Source organism: Simochromis diagramma, unplaced genomic scaffold (assembly GCF_900408965.1).
Source record: "Simochromis diagramma unplaced genomic scaffold, fSimDia1.1 OVJJ01000333.1, whole genome shotgun sequence".
NCBI classification, from domain to species: domain Eukaryota; kingdom Metazoa; phylum Chordata; class Actinopteri; order Cichliformes; family Cichlidae; genus Simochromis; species Simochromis diagramma.
In genome coordinates this window covers 218,356-242,760 of record NW_024386765.1, presented here as the reverse complement: position 1 = coordinate 242,760, position 24,405 = coordinate 218,356, and the positions used below count along the sequence as shown (strand labels likewise).

At 43.1% G+C, this 24,405-nt stretch overlaps 1 protein-coding gene across 1 annotated transcript; it reads right to left on the bottom strand.

Moving 5' to 3' along the window:
• Positions 1-883: 883 nt before the first annotated feature.
• cbfb (core-binding factor subunit beta) lies at positions 884-24,173 on the bottom strand. Its single transcript, XM_040034605.1, has 6 exons — positions 23,720-24,173; positions 23,192-23,278; positions 18,983-19,099; positions 3,517-3,633; positions 3,333-3,428; positions 884-2,216 (listed from the first exon to the last, which is right to left on the bottom strand). The coding sequence occupies exons 1-6, from the start codon at positions 23,795-23,797 to the stop codon at positions 2,187-2,189; spliced, it is 525 nt and encodes a 174-aa protein (XP_039890539.1). The 5' UTR covers positions 23,798-24,173; the 3' UTR covers positions 884-2,186.
• Positions 24,174-24,405: the final 232 nt, after the last annotated feature.

Here is a 24,405-nt window from a genome sequence, read left to right as displayed (position 1 = left end):
CCAAGCAAAGACGTATCACATGCTAACACATCCACCGAGCCGCCGGTTATTGTAAGTGCTTTTGAGATTGTGTGTTGTGTGTGTAACAAAGAGAAAGGCAGAGTAGATGTTGGCAGACATTGTGTGACGCAGATGGAGGGAGATGTGTTGGCCTACTGCCCTTCATTCAGCCTGATGCCAACCATCTAGTCAGCACAACAACCCACTACAGCGCGCACACACACCAGACCCGTGCCCCAAAGTGTGTGTGATCACAATGGGTATCTGTGTTTCAGCCCTTTGAGTTGTGGCAGTGCGTCTCTTCCACATGTCAATGCACACACGCAAACACATTCGGTAACACAAAAACGTGCCTTCTTTAATTCCTCCGCCCCAATTCAGCGCATAACTTTTTGCTTTCCGGCGTGTGGTGTGTGTGTGTGTGTTGTGTGTGTGTGTGTGTGTGTGTGTGTGTTGTGTGTGTGTGTGTGTGTGTTGTGTGTGTGTGTCTGTGTCTACTGTCTAAGCTGGGCAACCGACTGATTTAGTGCAGTAATTATGTTATTATCCAGAAGATGTAACATCAGTGTCTGGGGGGTTGATGTGTCGATTACAAAGAGTCTCATTGTGACAGGCACCCTTTGACCTTGAGTAACTGGAATATCGCTGCGTTTGGATGAAAAATGTTGTGTCTGCCAAAATGACTGGTCTTTTATATTCAATCAGCATTCACAGGAGAAAAAAAGACATCAACGTTTTGCTGCTGATCTATTTGAAAACTTCTCAACCCAAAGTTGGAGCAACAATAATTTTCTTTAACCTACTAATCGGCCTAATCTTCTTATCGTCATGTGTGTTTTCCAGTACAGGTGAAACAATCAAATTTCCCTCCCCTTTCTATTTTGAAAAAAGGAAAGAAACGAGAATTTTGCCTCAGCTCATTTTTTTCTTTCTCTTCTGTCTGAGAGAAGAAGGAATTAACTTTGCCTTTGAAGCTCAGACAGGACACAGAGATAACTCGATCACCAGCTAACGAGACACAGAGAGTTACAGAGAAAGAGAGACAGATGGAGAGGTGGAGTTCAGACCACAGAAATGCAGAGGCTGAATCTGTGCAGCTATTCAGCAACACTCGTCAGGCACACCCAGAGAAAACAACAAAAAGCTCATAGCGCGATCCGCTGTGGCTGCTGTTTCTAGCAACTCTACAAACTCTGATTCTTTTGGTATGAAACAAGAATTGAAATGTAAAATCATCTGTGGGGCCGTTGCTTTTAGACAGCCATGACTCTTCCTCAGGGTCAGTGCACATTTTTTCTTTAATATAAAATCACATGAGCTATTATCATTTTATTATTGATTTATATTATTTTGATCTCCATATGTATGAAGCTAAGCTTTATACGTTATGATTCATATATACTGATAAGGATAGCAACAATGTACTCATGTGCTCCATCTCAAACGTGCGTTTTAGTAACATGACCTTCACGTGCGGTTACTTTACTGCACAGTGGAACAGTTTCCATCCTCTGATTGCCGATGTGTCCAAAATCATTTTAAATATGGAAACAACGCGTTTATACATTGTGTTAAAGAAGCTAGTGATGGTGTTTCTACTGATTTAGTGAGAGACACAAGGTTTCCTTTTTCTGCCGCAGCCTCGGGGAAGCCACATGAGCTCAGTCGCATAAAAGGCAACCTGGATCAAATCTTTCTTTCTGTTTCACACGATGACATTCAGCCTCTCTTTTCTTTCATTTCTGCAGGACCATGTGCCACAAAGCTGTGCCTGAGCCGGCTGTGTGTCTCCTTTTGCAAACTAGCTATGAAACATCACATTGTGCTCACCGAGTCTCTCACACCATTCAAGCATTAAACAAACACAGTAAAATTATAGGAATAAAATTCATTGCAGAGCATGCACAGTCATGAACACACACACACACACACACACACACACACACACACACACACACACACACACGTACGGTGTGGAAATAAAAACATAGAAAATGCTGCAGGTGCTGAGAGACACACACAGACATTAATGGACAAAAACAAGAATGCAGATACACAAATGAAACTGTGGACACACACACACATGCACACACACACACGAGGTGGTTTAGTGCATGACAGTGTGATAGATGGTGAGAAATGAAGGACACAGACCCTGTTCTTTTCTGCTGGCTGTCTGTGTGTCATCAGTCCCAGATTTTAGAAACCACAGGGTCCTAAAAAATAAACAATTTGGGGTTCATTCGGAGGGCGTCAGCTTAGGAAGGATGCCACTGATCTCCCCAAAGCCTTGCTGGGAAAGTGAGTTTGTCTCAAGCAATGAAATGCATTTGGGACACTTTCAAATTTCAAACCTACAGAATCTCAGTTTAGAAATCGGTTTATAGCGTCTACATGCAGTTCAAAGGTCACATTTGAACTACTAAAATGAACACATCACCTTGTTTTGCCAAGTTTGCATCAATTAAACTTCTCAAAGGAATGCACAAAATGAGCAAACTACTTTCCCTTCTGAGGCTTTTGGGAAACCTGACAAAACTGTAGTCATTCAATAGTTCATGAATATCAAGTCAGATCAATTATCAGATTAGAATTACCGCCAAACTGATCATGCACTAAACCTACGGTTCAAACTACAGAAATAATCTTTAAAGAAAAAGAATAATAATTAAAAACAAACTACAGAACACAAGCACACATCACACAACCCAAGCACTAAGCAAGGAAAGCGATATTACAAATTTGATGCTGCAGATATATATTACACTCTTGATACATTTCTACTTTTAATTCACTTTGATACTTTTCTACTTTCAGCGTCTGAAAGCATCTGTGAGAAAATTCAGCAGAGGATCAAAATCATTTTCAGTGAGCCAATTTATTTTCAGAGTTGCAAACAAGAAACTGCACTACAAGCAAGCTGTGTTGGTGATGCTGTTTGCTCTGTCCAGTCCTGCAAAGCCAGTCTGTGACATGAATATGTTAGAGGGCAAAAAGAGCAGGAGCCTTTTTGCCATTTAATTCTCTTTTTCACACTAAAATGCACCGTAAAAAATAATTACACGTCAAGCTTTGTTGCGACCTCCAGAGCTGCAGTTTGTGTTCACTGTACTGCTTTATAGCTACTATAGCCATCACTGAGAGGCCCAGCATGAAACACTACTGCACGAGTCACATTTCCAACCTTTGCATATATGAGAGGTTTTTTTGTTTTGTTCACCACAACAGAATCATTTGGGACCGGCTTTGCAAGACTGAGAAAGATTTCAAGATAAAGTAGATATTTGAGATAAATAGTCAACATAAATAGTCGGCGATCCCTCGTCTCTCACCTCTAGATCCTCTCTGTGCGATCGCTCTCTGTCCTCAAAGTCTCTCGTCCTGCGTCGAGCCTCTTCGAACGCGGCCTGAGCCAGAGCGTCCTCGTGCTGCGAGCACAAACGACAACAAAGAAAGATCGTAGTTGGTTTCCTGACGAGGAAAAGACATTTGAGTAAAAAGCAGAACTGGTGATACCTGTGCCCTTTCATCATCGTATTCCAGATATCCCATCCCATCCAGCCTTTGTAGGTCGATCCAGCCTTTCCAGATCACACACACACCGTTCAAGATCATAGGGGCCTTTAAATAGACCTGCAAGGACAGCGCGAGAGCGAACCACATTAATGTCCACATTTGCCATTTTAAATAGCAACCAATATGTGTTGTGACATTGGTTAAGTATTTGCAGCGCTTATGGTGTTGTTCAAAATCCTCTCATGTAATCACAGTTACATCTAAGCTGTTAAGGCAGATGGCAGTGAGTCATATTAAAAGTACATCAGTTCTTTCTGTAAGAATCACACAAAGATGTGTTATCTGCTCCTCACGACAAAAACACTGGGCGTGCACGGATTGTGCTTTGGCCCTGGGTGGAGCAGCAGCTTCATGTGAACACGAGTTCATTCGAAATGACGGCTTTAAATCAGAATCTATCGGCTGTTAAAGCTCCGTGTTTGGGACGTGGACGCCTTCCTGCCGCTGACCCCTCCTGCTCCATCGTCTGTGAAACAGAAAAACCACAAAGTACGTCAAGGCCTCTCCAGAGACTCTGAGTGTCGGACTATTAAATGACACACACACACACACACACTTGCAATTACAAATGTGTGCACGTGCGACTAGTCGAGGTCGTTGAATGTACACGAATGTTTGTGTGAGTGATGCTTTCACTCCTTTGATACAGTGTAGCTAAAATGATCAAACGTGAGTGTCGCATATCAAAAACATCTTCTTTGTGTTCGTTTTTAGAGGCATTTGAATTTCAAAGCCTCTGGAAAAGGTCTGCGGCTTCTTTAATGGTCTCATTCAGACATTAGACTGCACAGCTTTCATCCCTTTCATTATTCATTGAAAATAAATGTAATCTTGCCTCAAATGTCACGTGTTTTCAGTTAAGTCAGAAAGAGAAACGGAACAACATTAGCCGATCGATAGTAGACTGTCCACGTCACTCTTCTTTGACCTTGTTTTGTCTCTGTTTTGTCTTTCCGTCAGTGAGAGAGGTGAAATAGCTGTGATAATAAAGGGACTAGAAGCGCTCACTTATATTTCATGAGCCCTCGTCTCTTCCTTGTTTGCTGAGCAGCACAGTGCGTTGGGAGAGGATCAGGCTGTGGTCAGGGTGCGTATGCCACAGTCTGCATGTATGCACGAACTGAGTTTAGATCACGTTCGCATCTTCAGGATCACAAAACTATTTCTCTGTTTGGATTTGCTGTTCAAGTAGCTGCAAACTGAACTACTTCTCAGTATTTGGCAATACATAAAAAAATAATTAGAGTTTTTTTTGGGTTCCATCAAAATACTTGAGGAATAGAAAACACACGACACCAATAGCTCAAACGCTACACTTTATTTCCTGTCTACTCTAACTTTGTTTGACTTGCTGGGCAGGCAGCATACTCAGGGTGTAACTGCCTGCTGTGGCCAAAGATACCTCTGCGAGCGTGAACCTGCGAAAATCAATATGCCTTAAAAACGCTTATATTTGATCACATTTCTCCCTTCCTCAAAAACATACTGGGCTCATTCTACCAGTCTTTGTGCTCCTGAGAAAGGCCCTCAGAGATCAATAAAAACCCATATCTAATAAATCAGTATCAGCTTGTTTGCAGCGCCCTGAACTGAGGCAAAACCCCGAAGAAGCAGCCAAAAACAGTCAGTTAGTTAAAACACAGTCAGACTAAACAATGAATTTCACAAGATTTAAGAAATTATTTCAGCCAAAAGAGTTCATAATGTAGGATGCAGGACACTCAGCCTTCGTCCTTTTCTTTACTCTGATGTCTGTAACCCAATGAAGCAGCACCTCTGACAGATGCAGAGAGTGTATTTGTCAGGGTGGGAAGCTGTGAGGGGCTATTTTTATCAACATCAATAAGTATTTTGGTATGAATGAACAAAACTTAAACACATCCACAGACACACAGATGACTGGATTTCTCTGAGTGACACTGGGTGAGCTTTATGGTCCTGCATTTTTACTCAGGCTATTTTTGGACGCTCTCTCACAGGACCTCTTTTACGACAGCTACCCACACTGCACCGGGGTTGCAGGGGAGACCGCACCCCAAGAGACTGTGGGTTTTTGTGTTTATTCGAGTGAATGTTTTTCTGTGTGTGTGTGTGTGTGTGTGTGTGTGTGTGTGTGTGTGTGTGTGTGTGTGTGTGTGAAAGCAAGAGAGAGCAAGAGGAATGGCTTCCACATCTGTGGGGCTGCATATTGCTTTTAAAAGAAAGCTTCATTTAGCTTGACAGGGAAAACGCACGTGTGTGTGTCTGTGTGTGTGTGTGTGTGTCTGTGTGTGTCTGTGTGTGTCTGTGTGTGTGTGTGTGTGTGTGTGTGTGTGTGTGTGTGTGTGTGTGTGTGTGTGTCTGTGTGTGTGTCTGTGTGTGTCTGTGTGTGTGTGTGTGTGTGTGTGTGTGTGTGTGTGTGTGTGTGTGTGTGTGTGTGTGTGTGTGTGTGTGTGTGTGTGTGTGTGTGAGGGGAAAATATGTAGAAACGGCCCGACCACAGACTTCCTTTTGAGAGAGAACCATGTCAACCCCCACATCCATTTACTAAGACACACACGTGAAGACAGGAGAACTCACACACTGCAGCGAATATGAAAAACAAGCAGAGTGAAATCCAGTGGAAATGCGAACCACACTCAGTGAAGCGTTGCCTTACTCTTGGTCTCAGAGACTATGTATGTACTGATTTAACTGGTAAGAGTTACACATACTTTATAAAGTGCGACCATCCACTGTGAGTCTTCCTCACAACAACATTTGAAGCAAACTTCACGTTTTCACTTGTAAGAACAAACAGACTCTAAAACCACATGTGCCTACGTGCTTCGTCATCACACGTGAAGTTTACTGAGGTTAAATATATTTCACATGGTTTCCCATAACCGTGCATTTACCAGGGCGCCGCTGCTGTTTCTGTGTTAAAGGGCTGAGCGTGCATACAGACTTCTATTAAGCGATGTTAAGCATGAAAAACAGTTTCCTTGGCTCGATTTTGTTCTTTTACTTGGAGTTTGGGCATTTTGTGAGAGAAATCATTCACTATTTTGAGTCCATGGCCTTTCAAATCGTACTTTCTCTTTGATAGGATCATCTCTGTCTGTGAGCTGCAATGCAAAGGCAAATCGGTGCTGTGACGCCTGTAAAAGCTGTAGTTGTAAAATGATTCATCATTTTCATTATTCGAATGTTAGATTTTATACCAGCGAGTCTCCAGTGGAGCCTGTGACAATCTGAGATGTGTTGGATTTATTTCCATTGAGGTCAAAATGCTTCTTTTGTCTTTTTCTCCGATCACATCGATTTCTCTTTGGACTCTAACATTAAATCCTCAACACAGGAATCTTGCAGCATTGCACTGAATATATATATATTTATTTCTTAAGTGACTATTTTGTCTTCTTTCCGTTTGTTTCATTTTTGTAAATTGCTTTTAACGTTTGGTACGTGCAGTGTCGTGTGGTTCTTGCTAAGTAATTACGACTTATTTTAAACCAGTGTGTGAGTGCACATGTGTGCGTTGGTCTTTGGTGGGGTTCTCCTGATGATATTATAGAGTCACAATCAGCATCTGTACTGTTTCTTATCCATCCATAGAAATGCAGACGTATGAGTGAGGCTAACATTGTCACACTCATACGTTGACATCATGCTCGCTCTCGTCTGTCTCTTGGTACTTCACACAGCTTAGATTGATGACGGACACGAAGAGGTCACTCAGTCATTGGATGGCTGGTGAAATATCCTGACTGACCTGTTGTGACCTTCACAGGTGTGTTTGTGGATCATCTCTGCTCACTGTGACATGTTACTCTGACTGGTTTAAACTAATTCTCCTCATGTGTTATTGACTGCTGATGAGGATTGTACGTGACAGGAACAACCAGTTCGTTTGTGAATGAGTGTGAATTATATTTCTTCTGTGAATATTTGCGTTTGTGTAAAGAATAGAAATCTAATTATCGTATTTTCTTCCACTTTGTCAGAAAAAACAGAGCCAAGCAAAGACGTATCACATGCTAACACATCCACCGAGCCGCCGGTTATTGTAAGTGCTTTTGAGATTGTGTGTGTGTGTGTAACAAAGAGAAAGGCAGAGTAGATGTTGGCAGACATTGTGTGACGCAGATGGAGGGAGATGTGTTGGCATACTGCCCTTCATTCAGCCTGATGCCAACCATCTAGTCAGCACAACAACCCACTACAGCGCGCACACACACACAGACCAGTGCCCACAAAGTGTGTGTGATCACAATGGGTATCTGTGTTTCAGCCCTTTGAGTTGTGGCAGTGCGTCTCTCCTACACATGTCAATGCACACGCAAACACATTCGAGTAACACAAAAACGTGCCTTCTTTAATTCCTCCGCCACAATTCAGCGCATAACTTTTTTGCTTTCAGGCGTGTGTGTGTGTGTGTGTGTGTGTGTGTGTGTGTGTGTGTGTGTGTGTGTGTGTGTGTGTGTGTGTGTGTGTGTGTGTGTGTGTGTCTGTGTCTACTGTCTAAGCTGGAGGCACCGACTGATTTAGTGCAGTAATTATGTTATTATCCAGAAGAATGTAACATCAGTGTCTGGGGGGTTGAATGTGTCGATTACAAAGAGTCACTCAAACACCAGCGTGTGTGTGTGTGTGTGTGTGTGTGTGTGTGTGTGTGTGTGTGTGTGTGTGTGTGTGTGTGTGTGTGATTTAGATTAAAGATGATCTGTAGTGACTATGTGGAAATCTGTGTGTGTGTTATTCACACAATAAACACGTGCCCTTGTGTGCGTCTGAGTCAGCAGCCAGATGCTTTCTTTTCTGCCTGCTTTCCCCGTTCACTCCTTTTATCTCATCATCCATGTGATTGCCTCGTATGATACAGGACCGTGGACTGCTCTGAAGAATGGAGTCTCAGGACAGCTGCGAGGATAATAAAGTGCACATCACATGAATCATTCCTGATTCATCCACAGCACACACGATGGCCTTTTCACAGCCAGCAGACATCGTTTTCTCATCTCTGGAAGTTAAAGCAGAGAAGCTGAGGGAGACGTTTGGAAAGAGTTTAGGATTTTAGTCTAAAGATCGTAGCCAGCATGCAGGAGAAAATATTCCCATATTCTCATATTTCAAATGGAACTCAGTTCTTTATCTCAACAATAGCTCCGGTATGAATTCATTTAAGGCTTTATTCATTGCACACAGGCTACATGGATCGAAGCTCAATAGTTATCAGCAGTGTTGGTCAAGTTACTTGAAAAAAGTAATCAGTAACTCATTACTGATTACTTCCCCAAAAAGTAATCCCATTACTTTACTGATTACTTATTTTCAAAAGTAATTAATTACTTAGTTACTTAGTTACTTTTTAAAAACACGATTTACAACCTGAGTAGGTGATAAAGCGATAGATCTTTCAGTCCAATTCTACTTTTTCTGCATAATCCATCATACAAAATGTAATCAAATGGAAAGGTCTCTTTTTAAAACTTGTTTTATTAGTTTTAATCTTTTAACTTTATGCATCAAGCAAAGATTTAATTATCTGCAACATTCTCTGACTGGAAGAAATTAGTTTAACATTTAAACCTATTTTCTGCACATTCCAGCACATAAAATAAAATATTTTTTGTGTTTACACTCAGTCTTTCAAATAGATGCAAGTAAAACACAGCAGAAAATAAATAAAGTCAAAGACTCAGCGGTCCTGTTGCTCTATTTTCACCTGTAAAGCAGGAGTGGGGTAGGCGGAGGTTTACCCTGGTGCAGGTGTGCCGCGGTCAGTGGAAGAATCCGCGAGTTTCTCTGTGAGTTTCCCATTACGTCGTAGCTACTCGGTGCTTGTTTGGAAGTTTAGGGTTTTTCTCGCTGTAAAAAGAAGTTTTCTTCCCACGCACAGCGGACACTAATGTTTTTGTCACTTTTTATGGAATCAAACTCAAAGTAAGGTCAGTACTTCCACGCTTTAAACGCTGCACGCTCATACTCTCTCTGCACTCGATATATGATCCATTGTTGATCTGCACACAGCTGTTGTCACCAACGGCGCACTCGCTTACGTCACTGTCATGAGACATTCTCGCAAAAAAAAATCACGGTTTTAGTAACGCAGTAACGCAGCGTTCCTACGGGAAAGTAACGGTAATCTCATTACCATTTTTGCAATAGTAATCCCTTACTTTGCTCGTTACTTGAAAAAAGTAATCAGATTACAGTAACGCATTACAAGTAACGCGTTACTGCCCATCTCTGGTTATCAACATGAACACGCTGTGATATCGCTGATGTAGGTCGTTTTGAAACCATAGTGATCAGTCAATGAAACCAGACAGAAATGGTTAATCCACTGAAATATACTCAGAATCATTATGCTAATAATGATGCAAAGGAAAATACCATAAAGCGCTAAAACAGCTGTGCTCACCTTCATGGTTACAGGCACACAGACTGATCCTGCAGCCATGTTATGCATGCAATAACATTAAAATCGATTGTAACTACAAAACGATTTAAAACCAATTTCCCGTCTCCAGAGGTGTAAAACTACACCATTTTACACAGACGTGACAAAAACTGCAGGTCCTTGGATTCATGCTTGAGTCAGTCCCCAAAGACCTCCAACTTTAACAAAGAAATCGACAAACTTACAGCCTGGTACAAAAAGCCAGCTCGCAGCTCCATGACAACTCTGTGGGGTTTACTTTAAAGCAGGGGTGGGGAACTCCAGGCCTCGAGGGCCGGCGTCCTGCAGGTTTCAGATCTCACCCTGGGTCAACACACCTGAATCACATGATTAGTTCATTACCAGGCCTCTGGAGAACTGCAGGACATGTTGAGGAGGTCATTTACCCATTTAATCAGGACACATCTAAAACCTGCAGGACACCGGCCCTCGAGGCCTGGAGTTCCCCACCCCTGCTTTAAAGGCTTCGAAGACTTAAAAGTATGTGTGATTAGGAGCTTGACCACTTCGAACGTGGTTGGTGCTTACGCAGTTGGCTGTGACCTCTAGCTGTTTTCTTGGTTTCAGCTGAGCGTCTTGTGTTTTTTAAGACCTCTTTTAATGTAATAATATAACACATAATACAGCTGCTGTGTGGTTAACTGTTAACAACCTGTGTAAAAACTGAGTGCTGCAGTTTTTCTCTGCGAATGAACCTTTAATAGCAATAGCTGGAAACTGTGTGATGTGCTCACGTGTACTTTCTGAGCTAGCTAGAGCTAGCTTAGCACAGTCCACCCTCATGTCCAAATATGGTCACTTTTGGCTCAAACATGGAGGAAAATGTAAAGCAAATTAATGACTAACTCAGTGCTTATGAAAAGGCTCAAACTCAGAGCTGACAGTAATGATGTTACATATAAAGCACAGGTTGACTGTCATGCCTTTAACTGTTAAACTGCGATAAGTGTTTTCACCTCAAAGATTAAAGTCATAGACCTGTGTGTGTGTGTGTGTGTGTGTGTGTGTGTGTGTGTGTGTGTGTGTGTGTGTGTGTGTGCCAGGTGTGACAGCAGCAGGTGTAGATAAAGCACGTTACTGGCCTTCTGTTTCTAATCCCCTGCTGAATACAGCCTGCTCTGTCTGTCCTACACACACACACACACACACACACACACACACACACACACACACACACACACACACACACACACACACACACACACCTGCTAAAGCAACAGAAGTATAATAGCAGGGTACTCTTCTACTGTATGACCACTCTCTCTTCTTCTGCCTTTCCACCCTGTAATTATAAAGACTGCAAAACAACACGCGACACACACACACACACACACACACACACTCACACGCGCGCCACATGACAAACAGTAACTGCCAGGTCATCTTGGATGATGTCAAATAGGACTTTGAGCTTCCATCTAAATGATCTGAGACAGATGTGAGAGGAAGGTGAAGACAAATAAACACGAACCCACGAAGAAGAAACTTTTCTCTTTGTGCAAACTGATTCACAGGCCTCACTTTTCAGTTTTCACAGAGCGAAAATGTTGAAACTTTTTTCAGGTCATATCTTTGTATTGCAAAACAATTGTTCCTGGCAGTTGGTGCCTCTATTGTGAGTGACTTGGCCCTGCCCCAGTCTGAATCTCTAACTGCCCGGAGACAAATAATGTGCATCATTGCTATGCAAAGTCCTTTCTGTGTGCACCAGAGGGCCAGAAACTGTGGCATGTTCCTATGGCTTTCATGGAAATATCATGCAAATCCTTCCACACGCTGGAAATACACTTACAAACAAGAGAGAGCACGAGCTCGTACTAAATATTTTTCCAAAGACTCACACGTGCTGACACGCACCAGCACATTTTGCATTGCCAAATATTCTGCAGACACAGTTTACCTGATATGATTGCAGATTTCCAAAGCATTGTGTTTGTGTTTTTTTTTTCAGTCCAGCAACTGAAGAGAAGCTGCAGGACATCAGAGGAGGTCCAAAGCCAGAAACCCTGGAGATGAAGGTTACGTCCCGTGTCATGTGACCTGGAGAAAGTCTGCTTTACTCAGCTACTGTAGCAGGAATCAAATCATTTGTGTTTTTTGTATCTCGCTATTCTCATTACATTATTATTTTCATCATGCTTGATTTTGTCAACATGGTTGACAGCCGTGTGGAGGATGGGGAGGTGGGGGCGGAGCTTAATGTCCAAACAAGAAAATGATTTATATCTGATCAGGCAAAGAAAAAAACTTCGCAGCAAAGCAGCAACATTTTCCAAATAGCAACAGGTTGCCATGTTTACTGTGATGCAGGAAAACAGATGCATCTTGTAGGTTTGAAATAATGATGTTGCAGACATCGCTTTGTGTTTGGGACGTCGTTCTCTTGTGGAGAAACGCACTGTTGCCGCTACACCGATCCACAAACTGCAGCTGATCCTGTTCATCAGGTTTGAAGCAGCTCAGCCAACATCAGCGTGTTTCAAAGCTCAGCTTCCAATCTGTGCTCATCCAGCATCTTCTCAGTATTTAGCAGTTTCCCTTTTCCCATGTAGACTTACATGCAAACCAAAGGTGATGGAGACCAAAGTGTAGTAAGTTAATGGGGAAACAGTGTAGTTCACATCACAACGTGCTGTGAGTTTTCTACACACGTCCGTTTAAACCATTTTCAAGGTTTTCTGATAGTTTTAATGCCAACATGTGAGCTTGGGTGTGAAGCTAAAGCAAACACACGAAAAGCCTTTAGTTAGTTAATGCGTCTTTTACGAGGATGGTGGGTCCACACTGCTCACTAAATTTCTGTGCTGGCTCACACTTTAACTGTTGTTGATGCTGAGATTTCTGAAAAACCAGCTGTATTTGTCAATGTTAGGAAGGCTTAGGGCGCTGCGATAACGGCAACAAAAGAGCACATTCACCTTTGTCCTCGTTCTGAACGTGAATTATGAATGAATGAAATGAGCAGAAGTGAATTCTTTCCTTGATGTGCTTTCAGGGCACGTGAAATGCTGCCAGTGCACCCGCTGACCACATTTTGAGAACCCTAAGCGTAAAAAAAGAAGAATAACTCAGAGGTACAAAGTACACATAAAACATTTCCACTCAGAACACTGGCTGTCCTTCTTTAGAGGCAGGAAAACAATAAAAAACAGCAACGGGAACGAGAAAAGTGTGCGATCGCGTCAGGACATCTGAGGCTCACAGGGACAGAAACACACAGGTGAACTGTTGCACATACTTTGTTCCAGCTCAGCACACGTTTACTGGAAGAGAAGGACTAAGAGCAGAGGAATGGGACTGGCACACTCGTGCTGGATTCCTCACCAGAGTGAGCTCGCGCTCTGTTCAAGCCCGAGTCCAGAAAGAGAGCTCCATTCAAACACAAAGACACGATGTGAACATGCAGCACGGGGACGCGCACAAAGAGCATGCAAACAGAGGACACTAGACAGAACAGTGCATTGTGGGAGTGGGTGTGGTCATTGATCTGAGCCCTTGAGCAGGAAACATGATACTCTGTGGGAGGAGAAGCACATGGATGTGTGTGGATGTGTGTGTGGATGTGTGTGTGGGATGTGTGTGGATGTGTGTGTGGATGTGTGTGTGGGATGTGTGTGTGGATGTGTGTCTCTGTGGGGCTCAGATCAAAGTTTACTTTAACTTATTTCAATCAAACAACCTTCATTAAAATGAACGGAAAAGCCACTCGGGCTGTCTGAGAAGTAACACACACACACACACACACACACACACAGGCTTGGATGAAGAGAAGCAGTAGCAGAGGGAACCAATTAGTGGTCTGGCTTTGATGATGTCACTGACAAGTCACGCACCGATGGCACAGCTTCCGTTCAGAGGGAAACATAACACCGCACACCGCGCACGCACACATGCACGCACACATGCACGCACACTTGATGCTGCTGTGACAGAGTCCTGGAGGCTTAAAGCCGATGAATAAATTAGAGGGCAGCAGAGGCGTCAGATAAGAAATGATTTGCGAGGGCTTGTGTGTGTCAGAGAGATCGCTGCCATCTGGAAGAACTTTTTCACCATCTTTGAAAACAACTCTGAGGTTGGAGCACAAAGCAGACAAACACACTGAAATGCACATTTAGGTTCACAGCTGGCGTCTTCTCACATTGATCAAAGAAGCCAAAGCACTTTGCATCCATCACAGTGTACAGTGTAATTCTGACATTGACTTCATTTGAAATGTCCACTTTCTGCAGCAGCTGATTTGCACCACTGTTGTGTATCTAACCTAAAAAGAGCGACATTTTCAGAGTGACTATGATTGCGAACATTCTTCTTCTGAAAGCTGTCGATGACTCAAAAGTTGTCCGTTTACTCTTGGCGTGGAGCTGCGACGGTGCAATAACATACATCAACAGCTGTGTCCATATTTGCCATATTTTCTATTCACTCCTATCGATCTGGAACAACTTTTATCTGCAGGCCCAATAATAGTATCTAATTATTTGGCACGGAGAGGCACGAACAAAGAGAAAGTAAGGCCCGCTGGGTGTGCGACATATTTGTGGTGTGAATTAATATAAAAAGTGGAGTTAATTGCCATCAGTTGTGCTGTCATGACAAACGGTAAGTTATCACCTGACGATCCTTTAAAGTTTTTTGGGTTGCAAGCTCGACGACTTTGCAGATCTGATTACTTCTCACAGCAGAAGAAAAAGTGTCAGTGCAGGCTCGTCGTACCGGATCAAAGTCAGAACACTTAACAGAGACGGAGCCTCAGCGCTGAAAACCATCACACGGCATTCACACAACTAGACCTTTACAGTTCATACACGTATGACTGAAAATGGCCTGGTTCATGAACATGTTTTCAGTTAGTTTTTCTGCGTCTTCACACGCAAAAAATTCACTCTATTAGGCACACCCGTTCAACTTCTGCTTAATGCTAATATTTAATCAGCCGCTCACATGGCAGCAGATCAATGCATTTAGGCGCGTAGACATGCTCAGGACATCCTACAAAAGAGCATCCGAATGTATCACAATAAAAAGTAAAGAAAGGAGAAAGTATTCAGTGAGCAGCAGCTTTGGCAAAAGTACCTTACTGATGCTGAGGTCAGGAGGAGAAGGCAACTGCAACTAGAAAAATTTGCATTTCCTGCGAAAATGCTGTGTGGATGCCTTAATGCTGAAGTTGCCTGCTGAAAAAGCTGAAAAAGTTGAAAACTTGCAAAAAGTTGTATGGCGGTGAAGAAACTGAAAATAAAAATGTTGCCATGAGCAGGATTCGAACTTGGCCCTCCTGGTCTCAAGGAAGCTACTGATCTCACTGAGCCAAACTTATTCTCACAAAGAAGAGGTGGAGAGACTGACAATTCTGCTGAAATGAGCAGAAGCGGCTGAGAATTGTGCTGATAAGAGGTGAAAAGGCTGAAAACTTTGCAGAAAAGAGGTGAATCAGCAGAATTTCTGCTCAAAATAGTTTTTTTCTGAAAACAGCTGAAAATAAATTGGTGAAAAAGCTGAAATTTGTGTTGAAAAGAGTTAAAAAAGTTTAACTGTTAACTGAAAGAAATATTGCCATAAGCGGGATTTGAACCCGGGCCTCCCAGTCTGAGAACAGCTGCTCATCTCACTGAGCTAAAACACCAGTCAACCCAGTGAGGAAAATCAGTGAACCCACTTATAATGCGGAAGAAATGGGCAAAAAATATTGCAAAAAAAAAAAATTCAATATCTGAAAAAGTATAGAAGTTATGAGCACCAAAAGTCATTGTACCCATTAGCAGAAACAGCAGAATTTTTAAAAGTTTGAACGGTGAAAATTGGCTGAAAACTGAGGGAGTAGTTAAGTGCCAAAAAACGTACGAAAGCAACTAGATTATAGTGGAATAAAGAATAAAGAGAAACAGGAACTCAATAGTGTGGATGCCCTCAGGCATCCACACTATTAAACCTCTTGTAACAACCAAGAAGAGCATCTCTGAATAACAATACACCAAACCCTCACACAGATGTACTACAGCAGCAGAAAGCCACAACACTGGTGACACTGCTAACAACAAGTGGACTGCACAATCATCACATCTCAATCCAAAAGAGCACCTTTACTTTAGCACCTTGGGTCCGAACAAGTACAGCAACCCAACGGTGTTATGGCCTCTTCCCCTCGATTCTTTTGGGTCAATGAAAAAGGCGGTGTCTCGAGCTGTCCTGTTAAAAGCTGCAGAGTAGAGGAGTAGAGGAGGAGGATGGGAATGTGGCGAGAAAGGCAGATATCCATTTTAGAAACGTGGTTACTCCCACGAAAGAATCAACGAAGGGGAAAAGCAATTTTTAAGGACTTTCATGAACAAAAAAAATGACTTAACAAGCATCTAACAAATCACATATTTATGTGAATAACGATAAAGGTAATGTGCTTAAACACGATGTACTACTCTGATTACAGAAGAAAGCACCACTCAGTATTTGAAACTTAAATAATAGTGTAGTTGTTTTGTCGTTAATCAGCCAACATTTATTTAGAAATGGGTTTAATTTTCAGGTCACACCTGCCTCTGAACAAGGCACGGCTGACCCAGATAGACCAATCCAACGCTGAGCGCGACGCAAAGTCAAACCGAAACATAGTGACCGGGGAAGTTTTGACATTTTAAATGCTCCAAAACTCTAAAATAAGAACCGTGCTGTAGTCTGTTTCAGACGAAGCTGCTGCCGGCGCTACAGTTCCTGTTCAGAGGCTTGCTAGCAACTTAGCAGCTAACACTAAAATTAACCTCCTCCACAGCTGGCTCCCATTAGCCTGCAGCAAAACAGAGAGCCTGTAACTTCTACACTCCCTGCCTCTCTCCCTCTTTCTTACACACACACACCATATGCTCAGTCGCCAAGTTTAACCTGGCTGTGCCACTCTTTTGGTTTGGCACCATCAGTGTTTGGAAACGAAGGCGGGAAAAGGGGAGAAATGGAGGGGTAGAGCAATGAAGTGAGGATGAGAGTGAGTAAAGGAGTGGGGGATGAAGCCCACAGCGTGGGAGTGAGGATATGTGCAAAACATACCGGGAGTGGACGGAGGGTTGGATGGACCCATTTTCTTTACCATTTATCTAACTTAGGGACCCAAAGGATCTGGATCTAAGTCCAGCTGGCAGAGTGAAAAAAGGAGATGCAGTATGGATGTTGGCGTAAAATCAAAAGAATAACGAACAGAGAAAGGATCAGGAGAACTACAGGAAAGATAACCCCATTTATATCTAAAGTTACCCTGTGCTGTAATTTCATTTTGAAAAGTTTTCGCCTGCACGAATTGTTTTGCAAGCAGTTAAAACCCCCAACGATCCCCAAGCATCGGGTTTCTCTGTGTGGGTTAGCCGTGACAGTAATTAAGAGAAGAAGTTGCAACGTACACGAGATCTCTGGCCTGGCCTGACAGTCATCTTCTGCAGGAAGGTCCAGTGGGATAGCGAGGCAGGCTGTGAGTGTGTGTTTGTGTGCGTGAAACTAAAGACGGGATATTGGTGGAGTAACGCTGCGGAAACTGTACACCGAGTGCACGAACAAAGGTTCTGCACTGATACGGCAGAGTGGAATTGTTTGCGCTCGGGAAACCACGCTCTCCTGTATTTTTTAATGGAAATGAATCTTACATCAAAGAAAAGACCGAAATCGTTCTGTCTTTTGTTGGAGAAGCATGAAAGGAGCGCGTCCTCGAGCCGGACAGCGAGCAGAAGGACTCGTTTGTGTTTCAGTTTAAAACATGAATATGGAGTCAAACGCCACGCTGTCAGCACGAGCGTCAACATTGTTCGTCTCACGAGGGAGACACAGAAAGCGAGGCCTCGACTTTGGTGCTACGAAACAACTGTTGAGCTGCTTTACATTGACAAGTGCTGGCCTCATTAAAACTTCATAGATCTGTGAGCACCATTAAGGTGACAGAGAAGAGGAGAGTCTTACACGCAAACTGTGCCTCGGCCGTATACGCATGCATCCTCTTGCCTGACACTAAACACAAAGTCTGCAAAATGCTAATCACCCATTAACACGAGTGCATGCACACACACACACACACACGATTTCCCAACGTCAGGGCACTTGAGCTAAATAATTAACAGTGTGAGATTAGCCCGTCAGCCTCAGGGCACGGAGGTCCATCGATTCCCCAGAATGCATTTTTAATGAGCCGCCAGCCGGCATTCATTTCAGCTGGCCAGTGTCCGTGGAGGGTCTCCTGACACACGCACACACACAACCATAGGAAGAGTCCAGGCTTGGCGCCAGGGGACACAATTAACATACACATAAAGACGGCAGCGCCGGTTTACCGAGCAGTGGATATTACTTTGGAAACAGCAGCAAACTAACATCTTCTGAGCTCTCGAAGTTGTTTAACTTCTTTGATGTTAGAAGAGGCTCAGGCCTCAAACAAGGTTTTCATCAATTTGCTGTCGTGAGAGACGAAGCTCGGCAGCGATTTCACCTCTGAGAACAAGCTCCTGTTCACAGCGTCACAATCAGCCCACGCTGGTTTAAAAGCTTATCTTTGCAAAAAAGACAAAATGCGTCCACACGCTCATTGATCCCTTCAAGTCCATCGTGGGCACCTGTACGACCCCTGACACCCAAATCAGTGTGTTTTCTGTCAGCTGTTATTGGCTAAAAGTTGAAGTCAAATGTGTCCTGATACACGTCTACTCAGAAATTCACATGAGGCTTTTTTTTGTCTTTGGTGTCATTTTCATTTCTTGAATAAAAGCGGAACAGAAAGCAAAGGGGCAGACGCCATTTCTCTATTTTTTTTGTTAAAAGTTTCACAATGTCAACGTCATATGAATCAAGCACACATGACTAAACATCTGTTTTCAAACCTGTGGAGGTTTTGCTGTTTGCGTGATTAAAGGTGCAAACAGTGTGTCTCGCTGCTTGACACTGACTGCTGCACTTCACACTACAAAATGAAAGAAATGTGTTTGCTGGAGCTGGTGCATCTTTCACTCATCCTACCCTTCCCGACTCCCTTTCGAAGTCGACGTATTCCCTCGTAGGAACCTGCCTCTGATCTCCGTGCAGGTTGGCTGGGAAGAACTGGAGAGAGAGGTTGGTACCTGTCGCTACGAAGGCCTGTGGAGAAATGGAAAATGCACAATTGAGTCGGTCAGAGGTGAAACGAGATCATTTGAAATGTGCATGAAGTTTTGATTTTTTGAAAACAGATCTCAACACAACTTTTTAGACAACTGGTGTTTTAACTTCAAAATGCTCATTTTCATTTAGCTTCTGAGAAAAATAACAATATATTTTATGCAGGACTTTGGTACCACAGGTCTTCACTATCCAGCGGGTGAAGTTATGGTGACGCTCTGCCTACAGTCTCTTGCTTACTGCTGTCACACATGAACACAGCTTTAGCATCAGTGTACATGCCAGTACAGCACAACTGTCAAAATTCTGTATTAGGAAGCCAGTGACGTCCAAGCAAAGAGAGGAGCTGAAGGCCCGTTTGGGACGGCTGTATTTACACTTCCACTTTTCCTTTTCTGTCACTGTTTGGTTAGATAGGCAAAAAGAAAAAAACCTACTTGGGTTGGTTTAATAATTCAAACATGGACTTTCATATGTTACATGCTACAAGACAAACTAACTGAGTTACATTTAACAGTGTCGCTTGCTCTTTATTTGTTTTGTGACTTTTATTGAACTTTATCAGGCTGCACATTAAAAAATAATCCTAAAAGGGTGTAAAGAGGGCTAATATTGACCTCAGAGTGATAAGTGATAATAAAGGGGATATTGCACAGCTGTGGCTCTGGATGAGCATTTTTATCTACTCGACCTTACTGTTATATCTCAGCTTGGGCCTTGAAACTGGATAACAAACCAGAAGCTGGCATTTAGAAGTTCAGTGACATTATTGTAATTAATCAATGTTAATCGCTTTTTTCTTAAAACGTCCAGAAATGCAAATGAGAAGAATCCCAGCACATTCAGCAGGAAACCTGAAATGCTGAAAATAAGTGACAAATGTTAAAGTTCGATGCATCAAAGCCCCCTCCTCCTCTTTCCCTTTTGCCTTTCTGAGTTTCTTCGTGGTCTAACCGCTCTCCTCTCAGAACAAAAGCTCCAACTGAAACAGCGGCCTGCTCTCCTCACAAACATATAATCACATCAGGCTCCAGTGTTTCTTCTGTTCGGATTTCTGTAAAACAGCTTCTCGCTCTAATGGGATGTGCTCCGCTCGGAATATGCACACGTACCTCCACACAAACGCACAGAAGCACAAATGAAATGAAAATCAATAAAATGCATTTCTCCGTTGCAGTCAGAAAGCAACGAATAACAGAGAGGCAGAAAATTAGGTTAGAAAATGTCGTTTTTATAATGCGAATCTGTGCGTGTGCGCCCACTGTCTTTGTGTGTCCGTGTGATGTGTTGCGTTTGCTGAGACAGATCAATACTAAGGGCATTAGTGATGCGACTGAAACTGGAAGCATATGAATTATGCACCCTTTCAAATCTGTCCCTCATCAGAGAGGGAGCAAAAACTGAATGAAAGAGAAGAAGGACAGAACGACGCGGAGGGGAGCAGAGAACACCCGAGTCATCATTTCTGCTGTATTTGAAGTATTGGATTACAACCATCTGATACTAATTTGCTGCCTACTACTGCTGGAGAGAAAAAAGAGGGAAGGGGAGGCAAAAAGAGAGATGGAGGGAAACGGAGACAAAGGAGCAGAAAAGAAGACAGAAGTGGAGGAGAGGAGACAAGAAACTGAGGCAAAGGTGGAGGAGGACATGAAGTGAGATGAAGAGAAGTATGAGGAGCAAAGAAAATGAAGTCAAAGGAGATGAACATCCAGAGAGAGACAGAGAGAGCAGCGCAGCATGAAAATCGATAGTAGTTTAGAAAAGGACTCATCTCTAATGAGCTGAGCTGAAGATCATTTACTTTGAATTATTGTCCCATTCATCAGATCAATCCTGAACATTTTAGAATGGCCCTGCGATTAGAGCCACGCATCAGTGTGTGTGTGCCTCATTTCATTTCTCGTACGTGTCTAACAAAATACCGAGGCACAGAAATGAGTAGGATTTTTTAAACGAGATAAATGCCTGTTTCTTTAAAAGCCATTGAACTCTAAAGACTTACTGCACATCTGATTTTACTTTCAAAAATAATGAAAACAAAACCACTAAAACTTTGTCTTTGATTTTTTCATGTCAAGTAAAATGAATTCTACAGTTAGCCCGTGAGTTACGTGTTTGTTCTGGAAATCTATTTATTTAAAGTCCCAGAGATTTAAAAGTCTTTGCTTGGAAAAAGGTCTGATGTCATTTTTTTCCCAATCGTTTTTAAAAGTTAATAATCGACTGACTGCGCCAGGGCTGACACACGTCAGCTTTTATTAAAAGCTACACGTTAACGTGTTGTGACGTCGCTACACACACATCCCAATCCGTTGGAGGTCAAACTTTAAAATCCAGAAGTATTAAAAAGACTTTGTGTCGTCCATAAAAGGCCAACCTCGACAGCACATTGTGTCTAATAGTTGTTCACGCTCACCGTTAAAATAGCAGGAGGTCTTTAGCGGCGTCAGGCCGATAGATAAATCAGAGGCATGATGTCACAGCTGCCGTCAAACCATTAAAACCGTGGCCATCAATTCTCACGGCAGAAGAGGCTTATAAATACAGTGCGGACAGACAGACAGACGCAACGCGGCCCACTAAAAGATGGTAAAACTAGATGGCCTGCACCCTCCAGGCTCACCGCCGCTGCCCGATGATGACAGCGTGTTTGTGAAAAATACCACGAGGATGACTAAGACGGCAGAAGTTGCTCTGTGTTTGCGCCAGCAGCCCGAAGGCTTTCTCGTCTGACCTCACCTTTTATTGAAGGCGTGATATAGAAAGTTTGAAACAGACGTGGCTAATCGCATCATTAGAATATTAATGTGTCCAGACTTGCTTTGACGCTGTAAAGTGCTGATCGCAAACACTGCGCCCTGTGTGTTTGAAAGGAAACAAAAGCGGGTCACGTGGGTTTGTTTGCGCTTACTGTAAGGAGAAAGCTTTGTCGTATTTCCACAGAAGTGAAGACAGTAAAATATGCAGATACGTTTCTGTTACAATGTTGCTTTGTGTGACTGTTAAAGTTCGACACTGAGCAACTTCTACGCTGCACTTTGGAGTTCACAGATTCATCTCACACTCAGAGCTGTTTTAAAGCCTTCACACAACACAGCAACATTAAATGCTGCTCACACTGTTTGGGTACAACAAAGAGAGCGCACTGCTGTCCCCCGGAGAATACTGCAGTTTTACCTGCATTGCACTATAATTGACATTGTGATCCTGTGACAGTGAGCTCGTGTGAGGATTCATCCATTTCAAACTGGACGTTTGACTGGATGCACTGGAAGAGCGCAGCGAGGCGGGGAAACGGATAAATGGCAGAGCCAGCTCACTGTTACCTCCTGCTGCCGCAGCTCCCCACAGGCTGCTCCTCCGTAAGTGAAAATAAAGAAAAAACTTTTACATAAATCAGTGTGACGCAGGCGACAGCAGAGCACGGGACCGCCCAGCACAACTGAGTATCTAAACTAAAATAGTAATCTAATTACCAGGTATTAATCAGTTACATGATTATTGAAAAAATGAGCGAATACTCTTTTGTATCGTTACTGTCGTCTGGATCCTGTGTACAACAACATTAGACAAGCAAGGTGAGGTTTAGCTTAAGTGGCAGCTTTCAGGCCCCAAATCGCGCCTCCTGCACAGCGTTCGTTGGAACCGTGAAGCCTGCGTGATAACATGCGACGACTGCAGCTGCAGAACACAGAGGAAAGAAGCCCGCGAGTGAAGTAAAGTCTGGTGGGTCTGCATGTCTGATAACAGGTCTACTTCCTGGTGCAGGGACGCATCAAAATATCCGCACACGCACAAAGCCAGTTTAACAATACGGTTTCATAGTGTCACGTATTAGTGCCGCAATCGTGTCTTTGTAATTTCATATATACTAGTGCCATTCACAACAGCGCGAATAAGACACACCATCCAGCCACTGTACATCATATCCACATCAGTGTGCTTGTTATAGAAATGAAAAGTTTCTGGTTGCACTTTTCCCACTGTTTGTGTCACATTATGGGTACACAGGACTGCCCTCCCATCCAGTTATTTTCTATAAGGAGTAAAAATGTTTGTTTTGCTCACCACTTCTGAGCGTCCATCTCTGCAGGCGTTCTGGAAACGAGCTTGTCTCTCCTCGTGGGGCCGGTCTCTGAAGCCAGTGTATTTAATCTACAGAGAAAAGAATAACACACACATACATGTTACATAAAGCTGAATTTGATTTGGCATCTGCACTGAATGGGACTGATTGATATTCAGTAAGCTGCAATTTGAAGATAAGCGACAGGAATTTAGATTTTTGATGTCAGAAACAGATCCTTCTTTCTACTCTGGGGTTTGTACCTTTAACAAAAAAACAAAAAATACATACAATTTTTTTTGTTCATCCAGGATTAATACCACAAATAAATCCATAACGACATAAAGGAAAAGAGCAAAATAACAAAGAGTAACAATGTCGAAGCAACTTATAACAAAGCCTCTCTGTGCGCTACCAGTCTTTATTAGTTTTACCCAACAGTGTGAAGTTTGTTACAGCACGCTTCTCTCCTCTAACGAGCCTCCTTTCTCTCGTTATTTCCGCCGAGTGTAGAAGCGCAGCAGACTCACCTCACACTCCCTGCTCAACTTGCGGAAAAACTCCTCATTCTCAAACTTGCTCCTCTGGTCCGGGACTACCCGCGGCATCTTCACCAACACTTTGCGGCCACTTCAGATTCGCCTCTTTTTCTTTTTTTGGTAATTATCCCGCAGCGCAGAGTACAAGTTAAAGAGTGTGCTGCAGTCCGTCCCTCACTCAGTCTCTCTTTCACTCACTTCTCTTCCGCGTCTCTCTCTCTCTCTCTCTCTCTCTCTCTCTCTCTCTCTCTCTCTGTGTGTTTTTTTCCTTCCCTGTGTGGAGCAATGTGCTCTGTGCTGCTGATCTCTGTGATTGTGACTGCTGCTGACACACTGATGATCTGCCTTTGCCTGCGGCTCCTGCGCGCTCCGGGTCGCCTCTAGCTCCAAATGGCTCTTATTAAGTGACCCACAGCGATAGATAAAGCTCAGTTTGACCGTGTAGCTCTCCCTCCCTCCCTCCCTCTCCCGACGAGCGTCTGATCTCAAGCAAGTGGCAACAAATGAGCGCGTCTCAAGTCTACCTGTAACTTTCAAGTGCTTCTTCTCAGTGGGCCTACCGACTACTCGTGGGTCAAGAGGGATTTTTGGGATACAGATAACCTTAAAGCACCAAACAAAGGCGCTTAAGTCTGTAAAGTTGCTATTAGAATAAATGCAGGGATGCCAGGGAACAA

What these genes read in the sequence shown, in the direction of transcription:
- cbfb (XM_040034605.1), bottom strand. Translation starts at nt 23,797, where the DNA reads ATGCCGCGGGTAGTCCCGGACCAGAGGAGCAAGTTTGAGAATGAGGAG. An exon ending in TCGAAAGGGAGTCGGGAAGG is followed by an intron (nt 3,634 to 18,982) that starts GTAGGATGAGTG and finishes CTGTCCTTGCAG; the next exon opens with GTCTATTTAAAGGCCCCTAT. An exon ending in CGCACAGAGAGGATCTAGAG is followed by an intron (nt 2,217 to 3,332) that starts GTGAGAGACGAG and finishes TTTATTTTTTAG; the next exon opens with GACCCTGTGGTTTCTAAAAT.